General features: G+C 44.5%; 1 protein-coding gene across 5 annotated transcripts in view; it reads left to right on the top strand.

The window, feature by feature from the left end:
• Positions 1–14757, top strand: part of YEATS2 (YEATS domain containing 2) — a 107412-nt gene extending 92655 nt beyond the window's left edge. For all 5 annotated transcript variants that reach the window (XM_073896450.1, XM_073896466.1, XM_073896459.1 and 2 more), the window contains 8 exons: positions 3854–3956; positions 4838–4911; positions 6288–6367; positions 7029–7230; positions 9273–9499; positions 10391–10465; positions 11385–11458; positions 13038–14757. In XM_073896450.1, coding sequence (XP_073752551.1) covers positions 3854–3956; positions 4838–4911; positions 6288–6367; positions 7029–7230; positions 9273–9499; positions 10391–10465; positions 11385–11458; positions 13038–13146 — 944 coding nt within the window. In that variant the 3' untranslated portion in view covers positions 13147–14757. The remainder of the gene's footprint in view (positions 1–3853; positions 3957–4837; positions 4912–6287; positions 6368–7028; positions 7231–9272; positions 9500–10390; positions 10466–11384; positions 11459–13037) is intronic.
• The last annotated feature ends 352 nt before the right edge of the window (positions 14758–15109 follow it).

The raw sequence follows: 15109 nt of genomic DNA, 5'->3' as shown, positions 1-15109 counted from the left end.
GGTCATTTCTGACCCACTGAGTAGATTGAGATAGTGTGGTGGGTTAAAGCAGCACACTTTGATGTCTGTAACATCTAGAATACTGAGAGCTGCCACGTGCTAAGAGCCTTGGGTGTACCAGGCACCAGGCTAGCTGCTTTATATAGATCACAATTATCACAGGACTTCCAGATAGCTATTATGCCCATTTTGCAGATGAGGAAACTGAAGTTTGGAGATATGAAGTATCTACTTCCTAAATCTTGAAAGTTAAAAAGCAGTGCAGTCAAAATTTGAAGTAGTCTGCTTTTCAGACATGCCAGATCTTTCACACCAGTCTTGAGAAAAGGTGGATTTGTAACTTAAGGCGTGACCAACTAAAATGGGTTTGCTGATTACAGTCCCTGCCTGTTTTTTAAATAAAATTAGTTGGCATCCAGCCATTCCCATTTATTTACATATGATCTGTGGGTGCTCTGCCAAGTCGAAGTTGATAAGTTCCAGTCGAGATCACTGATTGGTCCTTTATAAGAAAAGTTTGCCAACCCCTGATCAGAAGGTAGCTGATAAAAGAACTTGTATTAGCCTGGACCAGCATTTCTCCTCAATAGTGGATCCATTTCATAGGCCTTCCTCATGCAGATTCAGATTCAGTTCATTTTGGACTGGGGTCAGAGCATCTCTGTATTTTAATTGTGATAAAATCTTGTATATTGAAATGCAAAGGTACTAAGCATACCATTTGATGAACTTTGTTATAAACCCATGTAACCCATTTTCCATTCAAGATACAGAAATTTTCATCACCTTGTGCCCCTTCCTGTCAGTTCCCAACCCCCATAGGCAACCACTGTTCTGATTTCCCTTACAGTAGATCAGTTACGTCTATTTTTTTTAACTTTATATGAGTGGAAGCACATGCATTTTTTTATGTCTGGTTGTATTTATTTACCATAATGTTTTTGAGATTCATACATATTGTACCTGAATAGTATTCCACATTGTAGGGAATACACCATAATTTGTTTATCATTTCTCCTATTAGTGGACATTAGGGTTGTTTCCAGTCTGGGGCTGTAGGTACAAGTCTTTGAGAACATATGTTGTCATTTCTATAGTAGAATAGCTGTGTCAACCTGAAAATGCTAATTCTATAATTCCATAGTTGTTGGAGGGCCAGATTAATGTGAGTACACTTGTACCTATAGAACTGGAGTTTCTGAACTTTTTCTAAGGACTTCCTTCTGTTTCTTGAAGTCTTGGAATCACTAGGGATTGGGAGGATATATATTGCTAACAGTGAAATTAAATCAGCAGGGTCATTCAATACAAGTCAATATAGACATGTAAAAAATTAATTTTATATAGAAATTAAGTGCTAACAACCTACTAAATAGTTCTGAGAGAAAGGGAAAAGACCTAAATAAATGGGAGGATATACCTTATTGTTTTAAATACAGTTGACCCTTAAACAACGCAGGTTTGAACTGTGCAGGTCCACTTATACACAGATTTGTTTCAATACAGTACAGTACTGTAAATGTATTTCCTCTTCTTTATGATTTTCTTAATCTTTTCTCTAACTTTATTGTAAGAATACAGTATATAATACATACAATGTATGAAATGTGTGTTAATCAACCATTTATATTATCAGTAAGGCTTCCAATCAGTAGTACACTATTCATAGTTAAGTTTTTGGGGAATCAGAAGTTATGCATGGGTTTCAACTGCAGAGATTTGGCACCCCTAACCCTCCGAGTTGTTCAAGGCTCAACTGTAATTTTTATAAATAAGAAATTATATTAATATACAGAAAGACCTGATGTGTTATCAGCTCTCTCCCAAAAAATGACATACAGAATCAATATAGTCCCAGCCAAAATGCCTATAGTGTTGTTTTGTGTGTATGTAGAAATGGACAGGCTAAGTCTAAAATGTATGGGGAAATGCAAAGGCCCAAAATAGCTGAGGCAGTTTTGAAGAACAAAATGGTAGGGCACTTGGACCACCAGATATACATACTGTAGTGCTACAGTATTGAGATAGTGTTCTTATTCAAGGGTAGACAGAATAATGGAATAGAAAAGAAAGCCCCGAAATAGACTCACACGTTTATGGTCCCTAGATTTATGACATTCAGTAGGGAAAAGGAAGTCTTTTTCCATAAGTAGTGCTGGGTTAATTAGGTATATCCATTTGGGAAAACAGTGAACCTTACACCATAAACAAAAATTAATTTGAGTTGGATTATGTGTGAAAGGTAAAACAGTAAAACTTTCTATCAGAGAAGATAATATCTTCATGATTTGGGGCACAGATGTTTTAAGAGCAAAAAAATGTGAACAGAAACTGCACAGAAGAGGTTATCCAGATAGCTCATAAAGATGTGAAAAGTTGTGCAAGCTCATTAGTTATCAAGGAAATGCACATTAAAGCCATAGTGAGATGCTGTTAGATCACCAAAATTTAAAACACTGGCCATACCAAGTTTTGTCAAGGATGCGAAGCAGCTGGAACTCGCATGCACTGCTGGTGGAAGTGTAAATTGATGTAATAAAGCAGTTTGGCATTGTCTAATAAAGCTAAACATAAATCCGCCCTATGTGCCAGGAAATACACTTCCAGGAAATGCACACATATGTCCATCCACCAAAAGACATATGCAAGAATGTCCATTGCATTGTTATTTTTAATAGCTAAAAAAATGCTGATGCAAAGGATTATGTACAGAATGATTCCAGTTATGTGAAATTCAAAGTGGGTAAAAGGTGGTTACCTTTGGCAGACAGGAACTGCCAAAAGCATAGGGAGCCTCGTTGAGGACTAGGAATACTCCATTATGTGTGTGTGTGTGTGTGTGTTTTATTTGAGTAATCTCTGTACCCCTTGTGGCATGACCCCAAGATCAAGAGTCCCATGTTCTTCTGACTGAGCCCACCATGTGCCCCAAAATACTCTATATCTAGACTGGAATGATGTACATGGGCATATACATAGGCAGTTGAACCATACACCTGACATTTGTGCATTTATGCAAGTTATGCATCAGTAAAAAAGGGGAGAGATGTATGAGTAGATCTCATTTGTAGACCCTTGTTATATAGGAAAGTACTAAGGGTGTTGACTACGGAAATGACACAAAAAAGGTCACTTAGGAAAATTTTCTGGTGCTGATGTGCAAGGTGAGTTGTAAGGGGAAGAGATCGAAGGCAAAGAAGCTAATGCAGAAGCAGAAAGTGTGTGGTCATGGATCAAAAGATCCAAGAAGACTGCAGAAGTACAGGGAGGCACATGCACCTGAGACATTGCTATCTTCCATCAGTAGATTTGGTAAGATTAAAGCCTACTGTGCTTGGCTTGGCTGTTTCCAAGCACAGCAGATCTGATTTTTGCTTTCTGCCTTATGTCTCAGAACACTAAGATAATGCTGAAAGTTGATAATCTTAGCTGGAGAGATGATATCCAAAAGGATACTAGAACTTAGAACAGGCCAGCATTGTATTTTAATGAGGCAGTGTGCGTGTGTGTGTGTGTGTGCGCGCGCGCGCGTGCGCGCGTGTGTGTGCGCACGAGTGAGGGGGCTATTGCATAGCAGTGTGGTTGGCCCTGTAAGAAATATGTAAAAAGCCACTTTATTGCCCCACCTTGTCATGAGCTTGGAGTTGCTCCCCGAGACCCAGGGTAACAGTTCCTCCCTTGTCTGCTGATCCCATGACTCTGGGTGCCATCTCAGTCCCCTGGCTGTGTCCCTACAGCAGCTGGTGTGGCAGTGTCCTCACTGAGTCTCAGTGGAAGAGCTTTTGTTTCTGCCTCACGTGTCCTTCCATCATTGAAGGCTGACAGCTCTCTTTTTGTTGCTCTTCCCTTGTAGTAAAGACTGAACCAGAAGCGCCTGGGCCAGGCTGCCTGTCTCAGGAGGGTCAGACAGCAGTGAAAACAGAAGAAAGTTCTGAGCTGGGAAACTATGTCATTAAGTAATTGTTTCAGTCCTTTCTAAGGGAGTTGTGCGTTTGGTGTTTTATATGGTACTTTTTTAAAACCCGTACCTGTGACAGCTTAGTATGTGTAGAGTTGTGTGTGTATAGATGTAAGCCACTTGGTGGGTGGAAACCTTCTGCCCACGTGCAGTGAGCAGGTTTTAGCACTTGATGCACAGCTGGGGAGTCTTCATGTAACACATCGGTATCACCTCTGGGTGGCCCTGGACTTGTCGCCTCCAGAGCCTTGGGTGGTACAGATCTCCCTCCAGCAGAGCTTGACAGCATGTACTTTCTTTGCTGAATCCTTGGGCATGAAATTTCTCGTGGTGTAATTCTCAGGTGTGTATACATTTTACACGTGAGTATCCACACACCTGCCTATCATAAACAGCTGCCTTTTCATGGGCTCTACACACTTATTCTTCTAAAAATACTTCATGAGGTTTTCTAATTTCCAAATTGGGAACCCACCTCTGACCATGTATTTTGAAGTATGTCAGATTATTGGGAACAGTGGAAACTTAGCCACTTTCACATGATTGGTGACAGCATGAGCTGTAATAATCCTAAGAATAGGCATTTGTATATAGAAATATTCTGCTCTAGTGGCAATCAACTGCAAAAAGATATGTGACAATTTAATTTTAAAATATAGATGAAATGTGATATTTGCATAATTTGCCATTCCTGGGGTCTCATCTAGTTTATATTTAGAAGGCTATCTGTGGAAGGAAAGACATGCCAATATAATTGGTTAATTTTAATTCCCTTGGAAAGAAGGGAATGTATACATGAATTCGTGTGTGTGTGATATATATGTGTCTAGAAATTGCTCTATTTACTACCTTCATATTCTTTTCTTTTATCCCTCTCAGGATAGACCATTTAGAGACCATCCAGCAACTCTTAACAGCAGTAGTAAAGAAGATCCCCTTAATCACTGCAAAAAGTAAGACAATTATTCTGAATATATGGATGCATTTTTAAAGCTGTGAACTACTTGGGCTATTAAGTCAACTTAAATCATTTTGTATTCTAAATTAATACGGATGTGGTGGTTACCTTAGGCAGTTTGAGGTCTAACTATAGCTCATTTGCAGGATTTTAGAATTCACAATATCTTGGTCATCAACCAACCAGTTGGTCTTTTACTGTTTTCACTGTGTTTGATCCAAGGAAGGAATTTTTTATATTTATTATTGTATGTAAATTGTAAGTTTGTTGTGTATATAATTAAAACTGCATTAGTTTTTAATGTTTATTAATAAGGAAAGAGATTAGCATTTGCCTACAATATGCCAGATTTTCAGGCTTGGTACTTTTACAGTCTCTTATGGGATAGGTGGTATCATCTCCCATTTTACAGATGAGAAAACTGAGGATAAGCAAGGTTAAGTAACTTGCTCAAGATCACTAACTATGGGGGCCAAGGAAGGACACTAACCTAGGTCTGACTCCAGAGCCATTAATCTTCTATCACTCATTACCCTGCACTTTGCTGAAATGCACGATTATCAAGACTTGGAGCAGTGAAGTCTGCGCTGTCACTGCCCATTGTCAGCAAGACTGAAACACTTGCTTCTCAGCCTCAGTCGTCTTGACAGAACCGACCGCCTTTAGCGGGGAGATAGTCTGTTGATACTTAGGTGTATGCTCTTGAGCAAGATGACTGCAGACATTTACAGGCAAGGGATAAAGCAGATTATCATACTACATTCATGGGACTATGAAAACAAAAGTACAGACTACCCTGCTTATTTTTTTTCTAACGGCAAAGAGATTACCTCTTTTCCCCTTGGTTGAAGTCTGGGGGTCATTCTGTGGTAGTTCAAAGTAAATATTCAGGGACATTTTCCTAGCCCAGCAGGAAAAAATTTAAAAATCTCTGTGTTTAAAAATTTTAGATACTAAGAATATTAGAGCTGGAAGGCAGGTCAGAAACCAACTTTCCCAACAGTCATTTTACAGATAGGAAAGCTGAGGCCCAGAGGGGTGCTGTGGGTTGCCCGACACCACTTAGTGAGTTAATGGCGCGGCAGGGCTAGCCTTCAGATCTGCTCCTACTGGAGAGCTGTGTGCCCCGCGCTTCATAGGTAGGTAGTCTTCTGCCAAAGCAGCCAACCGGTTTCCCAGAGGGCGTGTTGTTTTGAGTACACACAGATAAAGAAGACACCTTCCCTTTTAGGCAGAAGGCCTCTGTGTTAGGCTGCAGGTGAGCTTGGCCAGTAAGGAACACAGGTCCCAGAGAAACTTCCCTCTAGTGAATACGATTTGGCTTCAGTCCTAAGAACTTTATTCAGAGTGTGCTGTATCCATGCGCCCTAGGTGAAGATGCCAGCTGTTTTTCTGCGAAGTCCGTGGAGCAGTATTACGGCTGGAACATTGGGAAAAGGAGAGCTGCCGAGGTAATACCAGTTCCTGTGCGGGCTGCCTCGGGGGGCCTGGGAAGGCCGTAACCGGAAGCCACGCGCGTACTTGCTGCTTCCGTAACAGTGATAACAGTGATAAAATTTACAGCGTATTTTGTTGACTATTTATTGGGAGACTTTTCCCCTCCATTTAAAATCTCACTCTTCAGACACTTGTAGCTAGCCTTTGAAAGGTCTCCTTCTTGTTTCTGCATTGGTAAACATTTCTAAACATCTTTTATGATTTTCTTTCAATATATTACAATGAAACCCAAGTATTTGTTGAGTACTTACAATGTGGCAGCTACTGTGCGGATGGTGGGGCTGTGGGAGAAGGTGGCACGTTGGAAGCCGTGCTTAGGAAGCTGTGAGAAGGTTAGTGTGATGGGTTTGGAGAAGTTCGGGGGGAAGAGGGAAGCTGGAGACCACAGGTGGAGACCAGGTGAAAAACCTTCTAGGCCAGACCTGGGAGTTTCAGTGTTATTTCATGAACATCAGTTCCTTTGCTTCTTTTTAAAACTTTTTAAAAACACAGATTTAAAAAAAAAAAAACAATTCTAACAAGTTAAGTTAGCATGGTCATTTACTGTTGGGTGATGTATTTGAACACACTGTAAAGTTTGAAATTGATTATGATTCAAAAAAATTTGTTTTTAAGTGGCAAAGAGCAATGACAATGAGAAAAGTCTTACAAGAAATCCTGGAGAAGAATCCCAGATTTCACCACCTGACTCCCCTTAAAACCAAGCACATCGCTCACTGGTGTCGCTGCCATGGCTACACGCCACCCGATCCCGAGACCTTGAGGAGTGACGGTGACTCTATTGAGGACGTGCTGACCCAGATCGACAGCGAGCCAGGTGCGGCTTCAGTGGGGCTCCCTGGGCCCTGTCAGTAGCCCGAGAGGTGGTTTCATGAAACACACACTCATCTCTTCAGCCTCTGTGGTTCTTGGGCTGCTTCAGCCCTGGAGGACTTGAGGAACAGGAGCCTTGGCTCACCGGTAGCCATGTGTTCTGTCTCCCCCCGCCCCAGAACTGTTTGTGCCCTAGTGTCCCCAGCATTGGGCCCCAGCAGGAATGTTCCAGCCTGTGGCATTACAACAGGCACACGCTGTTTGTTCGAGGGCCCCCTTCCTTAGCATCATTTCTTCTTCTTTTTTTTTTTTTTTTAAGATTTTATTTATTTGACAGAGAGGGAACACAAGCAGGGGGAGCTGGAGCGGGAGAAACAGGCTTCCCGTTGAGCAGGGAGCCCGATGTGGGGCTCGATCCCAGGGCCTGGGATCATGACCTGAGCCGAAGGCAGGCGCTTAATGACTGAGCCACCCAGGCGCCCCTTTTCTTTGAAGACTTTCCTAATCCCCCTCCTTTCCTTCAGATAGAACTGACTTCTCCTTCCTTTGTGCCCTCATGAGCCCTCATAGACAAGTCTACCCAGTTTCTTGATGGAGGCACTGTCTTACCTGTCACTTTATCTCCAGACCTAGCTAGGAAATAGACTACCCGGTGTTGGAGACACAGATGGAAACCACTGATAGTGTTGCAGATTAGATGAATTGTTTTTTTATTTTTTTTTATAAATTTTTTTTTTTAAGATTTTTATTTATTTGTTGGAGAGAGAGTACGTACACGAGCAGGGGGAGTGGCAGGCAAAGGGAGAAGCAGGCTCCCCGCTGAGCAGGGAGCCCGATGCGGGGCTCAATCCCAGGACCCTGGGATCATGACCTGAGCCGAAGGCAGATGATTAACCGAATGAGCCATCCAGGCGCCCCTAGATGAATTGTTTTATGGTAAAGAAACAAACAGTTGTGCTGTAGAGGGGAGGGAGCAGGGCATAAAGGATACATGGGGAGAATATTTTTGATTTTCACCTTAACAAGAAGGGTTGTTTTCTCCTCCCAACCCTACTTTTGTAGAAAAGCAGGAGCTCCACTCCCTGTCTGAGGTGGCCTGGAACACAAGGGAGGGTGTGTGTGTGTTGCGGGGGGGTCGTCCTTAAGACTTAGCCCGAGTTCCATTTTCTCCATGCAGCTCTCCTGAGAGCCCGAATGCAGGATGACCTCTCCTTTCTCTAAAATCCAGCAGCACTTAATATCAGACTATAAATGGTTTGTCAGAGATAAATATCTAAGCTCTTCGGAGGACAGAAACCATGTTGGTTATCTCCATGCTTCATCGGTAGCATGTGTGAAGCACAACATGTTACACATACTAGGCTTTCTGTTACGGTGACTGAGTAATTTCTAAGTGCCAGTCAGTGAAACAGAAGAAGCCAGGAGCTGGATGCCCCTCCACCAGCCCGCCTGGGTACCCTTAAGCCTGTCTTGTATCTGTTGTGGACTTCACTTCCTCCTCCATAAGGTGACAAGGACGCAGTGGAAGATTCCGAGATCCTTTCTGGCTTTAAAGTTCTAGTACTCTTTGTTAGACTTTGTGCACATCTACTTATTAGAGACCAGATGCACGGTTTACACTAAAATGTTAACAGTACTCCCTCTGAGCAGTGAGAGGGGCTCATATGGGCGATTTTTATTTTCTTCACTGTGCACTTAAAAATTTTCCAGACTTAAAATATGAAAATCAGTTTAGTCATTAGTATTTGGAGCTTCAGGGCATGGCCTAGTTTTTGGTGGCATAAGTCAGAATTAAATATTGTTTTGTCTTAGATTGCAGTCGCATCACGTATATATTGACACAAGTCACCTGTCTCTGTGCTTGTCTGTCTTAGAATTACTAGTTCTCACAGTTATAGTCCATAGAATTCTAGAACTGGAAAGAAGGTTAACTTCCTTGAGACTTACCCCTTCTTCTCTGGGTCTCGGACTCTTGGTCTTATGGAGATGGGGAGTCCATTCCTGTGGCCAGCACAGTTGTCCTGAGACAGATCCCCTGTCATTTAGAGTGCCCGTCATCGTTCTCCTCTGCCGACAACCTCTGCCGGAAACTGGAGGACCTGCAGCAGTTTCAGAAGAGAGAGCCAGAGAATGAAGAGGAGGTGGACATCCTCAGCCTCCCGGAGCCGTTAAAGATCAACATCAAAAAAGAACAGGAAGAGAAACAGGAAGAAATGAAGTTCTACCTGCCACCAACACTGGGGTCGGAATTTATTGGTGACATCACCCAGAAGGTAGGGGTTGTGGCCTCTGGTGTGAGATGCTCAGACCTTCAGCCTTATACACGGACACCAGACTTTCCTGGTGAAGTAAAAGTGTGAGTTTCTTCTGCCTGATGAACTTAGGGTATGCTCCCTGGACATCCCCTTTCCCACGGCAGGTCAAGAAAACAAATTCCATGTGAAAAGGTTGCTTGCTGGCCATGGAACGGAAGCAGAGTCATCTTGGGATAGACCGTTTTTTACTTTCCTCTTTGTTCTCATTTGCCTCCGTGGAAACACCGTTCCCTCCTGAGGCACGTGTCCTAATACTGCCAAGTGGTACTGGAGAGGCCGAGCCTTCCCTAACATTTTTGTAGCTCCCAGGGGCCCTGCCCATGGTGTGAGTGCGGCCCGCATGCTCCCCTGTGGCGCAAGAGGGAATGCCTTCTCCACCTTTGGCAGGGCTCAGCAGCGCGGTGGCGTCTGCCTGCCTGTCCCCAGTATGGCTGCCTGGGACCCAGAGCGGAAGGTGGGGTTTGTTTCATTTAGAGGAGGAAATGCAAAACGGGGCGAGCACAGGTTCCAAGTGTATCTTCGTCAAACAGGGCCTGAAGTCTGATTCCAGGCTTTCCAGTGGGTCGGTCCCACAATCAGAATTCCTGGCAAATCCTGGCCATGTTCTTCCTGAAGGAGATTTGGGGGTAAAAGTGGGACTCTGCTAGCATGTTTAACAAGCACTCAGAAACAAAGAGAAACAGGATCGTGTATTCTTCCAGTTGTTAGGTCTCATGTCCCTTCCCCCGAGTTTTGTCCAGAGAGCTTGTAGAGTTACTCTTTCAACTGGGTATTCGACAAGTGTGCTTGTTTGGAGAGCTGGGTTTTAGTCTAGAGATAGGAACGAATGGCTTTCTTCTGCTTTTCCAGATTGGGATCACCCTGCAGCCCGTGGCACTTCACAGGAATGTGTACGCATCGGTGGTGGAGGACATGATTTTAAAGGTGGGCGCCTGTTGGCAGCCACGGGCCTGGGAGCACCAGGGCGCTGGCAGGCAGGATAGTCTGGGTCCTGGGCTGTTCTGAGTAAGGGACAAGGGTACAAATGGAACAGAAATGATAAGTTTTAAGAGTTTTCATTTTAATCAGGCTTAGTGTTTTCTCTTTTTTCTCTTCTGATTTTTAAATGAACTAAATCATGGGTCTTCTGAGTGTGAAAGCATCCACGAGAGTTTCTGTGCTGATGTCACTCGAACGATACTTTTTGGTGCCTTCTGAAGCAGTCTGAGATGAGAGTGCTCTCGTTGCTTTAGGAGGCGACAAAAGCAAAGCCTTGGGTTTTCTCCACATGTCACAACAACAGAGAAACTGCCACAATTGTCCCAACCCTGGGCAAGAGGATCGCAAACTAGCTTCTTTACCCGGCCTGACCTAGCTCTGTCGGACCCCTCTTCCAGCAGGGACAACTCGCAAATAACCCTCACCAGTTTTCCTTTCTTTTTTTTTTTTAATGGAAATAACCCAGATTTTATTTTTTTTTTTAAGATTTTATTTAAGAGAGAGCACAAGCGGGGGGATGGTGAGGGGCAGAGGGACAAGCAGACGGTGCTGAGCAGGGAGTCCGAGGCAAGGCTCAAGCCCAGGGCCCTGGGCTCATGACCTGAGCCGAAGGGAGATGCCCAACTGGAATGTCTGATTAATGAACATTCCCCGCATTCTTAATTTCTCAGAATCATGGCCTTTATATTTGTGATGTAATATTTGTGGTCTATTATTTGGACCTTTAGTGTTTTCTTAAGGACTTTTGCTCCTTAGGTACAACTGTTTCCAAAGTTTTGTATATGGGATGGGGTTAGATGTGTCCGTCCCTTCCCACCAGCAGGCATGTGGCCATTTTCGGGAGTAACCCTATCTTCTGTCGTAGGCCACGGAGCAGCTGGTGAACGACATCCTGAGACAGGCTTTGGCAGTTGGATACCAGACAGCATCTCACAGCAGGTACTGAGATCTCTTTAGTCAGTGGTACCAGGCTTACAGATGTTTCCTGACAGGTTAGTTGTCCATGAAGAGGTTTTATACCTCATCCAGTTGGAGATGGAGGTGTCAGTGCTTGGGACATTCTCAGAGCCAGACATACTCAGGGGTCTGCTTGGTCATTTCAAGACTCTCGTGGTTGTGAAAGCTCAGCTTTGCCCAGAGGTCTCTATCTTCCTAATCATTCCTTCAGACACACCGTTCATTAGGACTCTGTTCCGCTACCCGGTTGAACAAATACCAGCTCTTCGCAATTAAAGATGATAATATTGTCCATGACGTCTCAGATGTTGGGGTCAGACATTGCATACGTTACCCAATTTGTTTTTCATTGGAGAACTCTAGCCCCCTTTTTAGAAGTCGGGAAACCAGGCTCTGAACGTTCATGTTACCTGGCTTTCCCTGCACTTGGGTGATAGACCTCATTGGCTCTAAAGCTCCCCCACTCACCACTGCTTTGCTGTCGGGACTCTGAGTTTTGCCTTTTTCCTAGGCCCCAGAGCATGGCAGACAGGCCTTTCTTTGTTCCACATCCTTTCAAAGGAAACAAGTATTTTATCCCAGTATCCTTAAAGCCTGTCCTAAATTTGTAAAACTGTATCAGAAGTGCCTGAGGACATAAAGAGGCCTACACTGGAGGACTGTTAGGTCAGACTTCACAGTATTAGGATACCTCAGGCGGTGGGGAAGACACCTTTAAGAAAGAAGGAAGGAGAAACAGGAGTTCCAGGCATGCTCTTTGTCCTGTGTGAAACCCAAGAGTGGGCTGAGTGCCTTCCATGGCCCCTGCTCACCTCCGTCGTCCTGGCTGTGGAGATACAGTAGCTGGGGTGCTCTTGATAAGAACATTTATCACCCTGGCCTGGCACAGCTCTATATCCCCTCCCCCTGACAGATGGAAACATGGTCCCGCAGTTCTGTACCCCCTCGACTCAGCTCTCAGTCTGCTAAGACTGAAGGATGAGAACTTCGTTCTGTTTTGCTGTCCACTTTACTTCCTTCTCTTTTCTCAATCCTCAGAGGTTTTTTCCTCCATTGTCCAACCAAGTTCTTGAAATCCATCTCATGCCTGTGACTGGAAGTCAGATTTGAGCTGTTAGGGCAGGCTGTGAAGAGGACAGGCCAGTCATTTTTTTTTTTTTTTTAAGATTTTTATTTATTTGACAGAGAGATAGTGAGAGAGGAAACACAAGCAGGGGGAGTGGGAGAGGGAGAAGCAGGCTTCCCGCCGAGCAGGGAGCCCGACGTGGGGCTCGATCCCAGGACCCTGGGACCATGACCTGAGCCGAAGGCAGACGCTTAATGACTGAGCCACCCAGGCGCCCCGGGCAGGCCAGTCTTTACCAAAATTAAAGACATTAATGGGAAAGGAAAGCAAGCAAGAGCACGCACCTGGCCACCCCCACGCAGGCGGCCCTAAAGTGTGCCTCAGCTCTGTCCCCTTCCAGGAGGCCTGGGGGGTGGCGGGGGCTTTTGATAAGTGGATGAAATATTATTAAATGCTTGAGAAAATTGCACCTAATAATGCTTTGTTTTTGGACAGGATTCCCAAAGAAATTACAGTGAGTAACATTCACCAGGCCATTTGCAACATTCCTTTTCTGGACTTTCTCACAAATAAACACATGGGGATATTGAATGAAGATCAGTGAATGGAATGAAGATGCCCTTAGAAAAGCACGATTTGCAGATGTAGCCGAAGCTTCGAACTGTGACGACTCTTCTCTTTGGGGAAGGAGGTTATTTTCTGTGTGCCTCAGAATATTATGGCTCCCAAACCATTGCCTCCACCTAATTCACTGTAACACCAGAGTGTTCGGTCCCAAATCAGATCCCTTTAGGACAGAAGTTTCTGAGTCTAGAATGAAGCTGTGCTGTCAGCTTGCATTTGCTGTCTCTGGAAAGGTTCCAGGAGAGAGTCTTCGAGCCAGGCCAGGCCACATGTAGCAGGTCTTTCTCTGGGTGTCACGGGGCACCTTGGGCTTGAGTCTCCCTCCACGAGGCAGAAAATAAGTCTGGCATGCTGGTGGTTCACCCATTCTGGGGTTACAGGAAGCTCCAGCAGTTACCCTGGTAATCTTGCGCACTCAGCGGGTGGCCGTGGCGTCAGGGACGCCGTCAGCTACAGGAAGACGGTAAAGCCTCGCAGAAGTTGAGAGCCTGGGAGCCCGCATGCCGCACTTTGGTGTTTTTTCATAGAGCACAGGAACATGACTACAGCCAAGGTCAGAGCATAGTCAAGGGATAGGCAGATCCCAGCTAGGGTCCGGGAAAGGTTTGACTGTAACCAAGCAGCTCTTTGTATGTCAGTAATGCCAGGCACCTGGCCGACTCGGACCAGCTTTGCCTGTGTGCCGGGCAGAGAGCTGGTTGCACAGCGTTCGCGGGGTATGCGGGTTACCCCATGTTGAGTGACCAATGGGGAGCAGCCCCTGGGCCAGGTCTGCTGGGATGGTAAGTCCTGTCAGGGGACTTAGTGTCCTGTTCTTTACCACTCGGCTTTTCCAAAGAAAAGCGTTTCAAGGAAACACTGTGAGTGCCTTAAAGATAGAGAAATGACTGCTGAAGCCACGAGACAGGAATGGTCCGTGCTCAGAAGCAGTGAGAATAGATTGTGCCCAGATGCGGAGCCCTCTTGGTGGGAGGAGGAAGGTCTGCAGGGCCCTACGGAATGCCCAGTCCCATTACAGATACTCTGTCCCAATCTTCCTAACGTAGCCGTGTTGAAGGAGAGGAGAGAAATTACTCTGTCAGGAATCTGCTTGAAGGCAATTTGAAGCCTGTGAATCAAACTTACCCAGTCAACATAATTGAAGTTTTCGTGAGTTCTGTAGACATTTGGGTCAGGAGCAGAAGGCAGGGAGGTGACTAAGAGATCTGCCCTTTGTTCAGCATCTGAGGATTGCAGATGCACAAGGAAATCTTCAGTAAGGCATTGGGCATGCCTGGGCTTAGTAAAAAAAATAGTTTAGTACATAAAGGCTCAGATACTCTTTACATTAACTACTGCAAGCGAGGTTAGTGGGCAAGTGCATAGATTTATTCAGCAGTGGACTGTGACAGACCTGCAGGATGGAGGATTTGATCCAAATGAGAACAGATTGATTTATTACAGGTATGAAAGCCTAAATTATCTTTTTGCAAAAGAAATATTAAATCATTTAACACTTCCCATATGTGTTAATGTTTCAAATGTATTTGTATCATAATGTGTAACATAATTGTGTAACAAAAATCTACAATAAATCTTTTAGTATTTGTGATGGGTTTTTCTGAGTTCGAAGCACTACTTTGGTAGGTTCTTCTTCCGTGAGGTCAGGAGGAACTGGGATGGGGCAGAGGTATAGGTGATTGGTGTGTTTACATTAACTCTGCCACTTCTTTCCAAAAAGCATTTGCAGCTATGCAAGATAAAGGATTACAGTTACATAAAAGTCCGAAAAAGATTTTGGAAGATGCACGTTGACCCAGGAAATAAGGATTTCTGACAGCTTGGGGCAAAGGAAAACTACCTAATGGAGCTCAGAGCCTCCTCAAAGTCAAGGCAAGGAGGGAGACCACTCCTGTTGTCTGACAAAGCACACCGGTCTGTCCGGAGAGCTGGAACTGGTCTAT

The sequence above is a fragment of the Callorhinus ursinus genome, unplaced genomic scaffold (assembly GCF_003265705.2).
Source record: "Callorhinus ursinus isolate GAN/ISIS: 27379988/994484 unplaced genomic scaffold, GSC_fseal_2.0 scaffold1, whole genome shotgun sequence".
NCBI lineage: Eukaryota > Metazoa > Chordata > Mammalia > Carnivora > Otariidae > Callorhinus > Callorhinus ursinus.
This window is presented reverse-complemented; position numbering and strand designations above follow the sequence as displayed.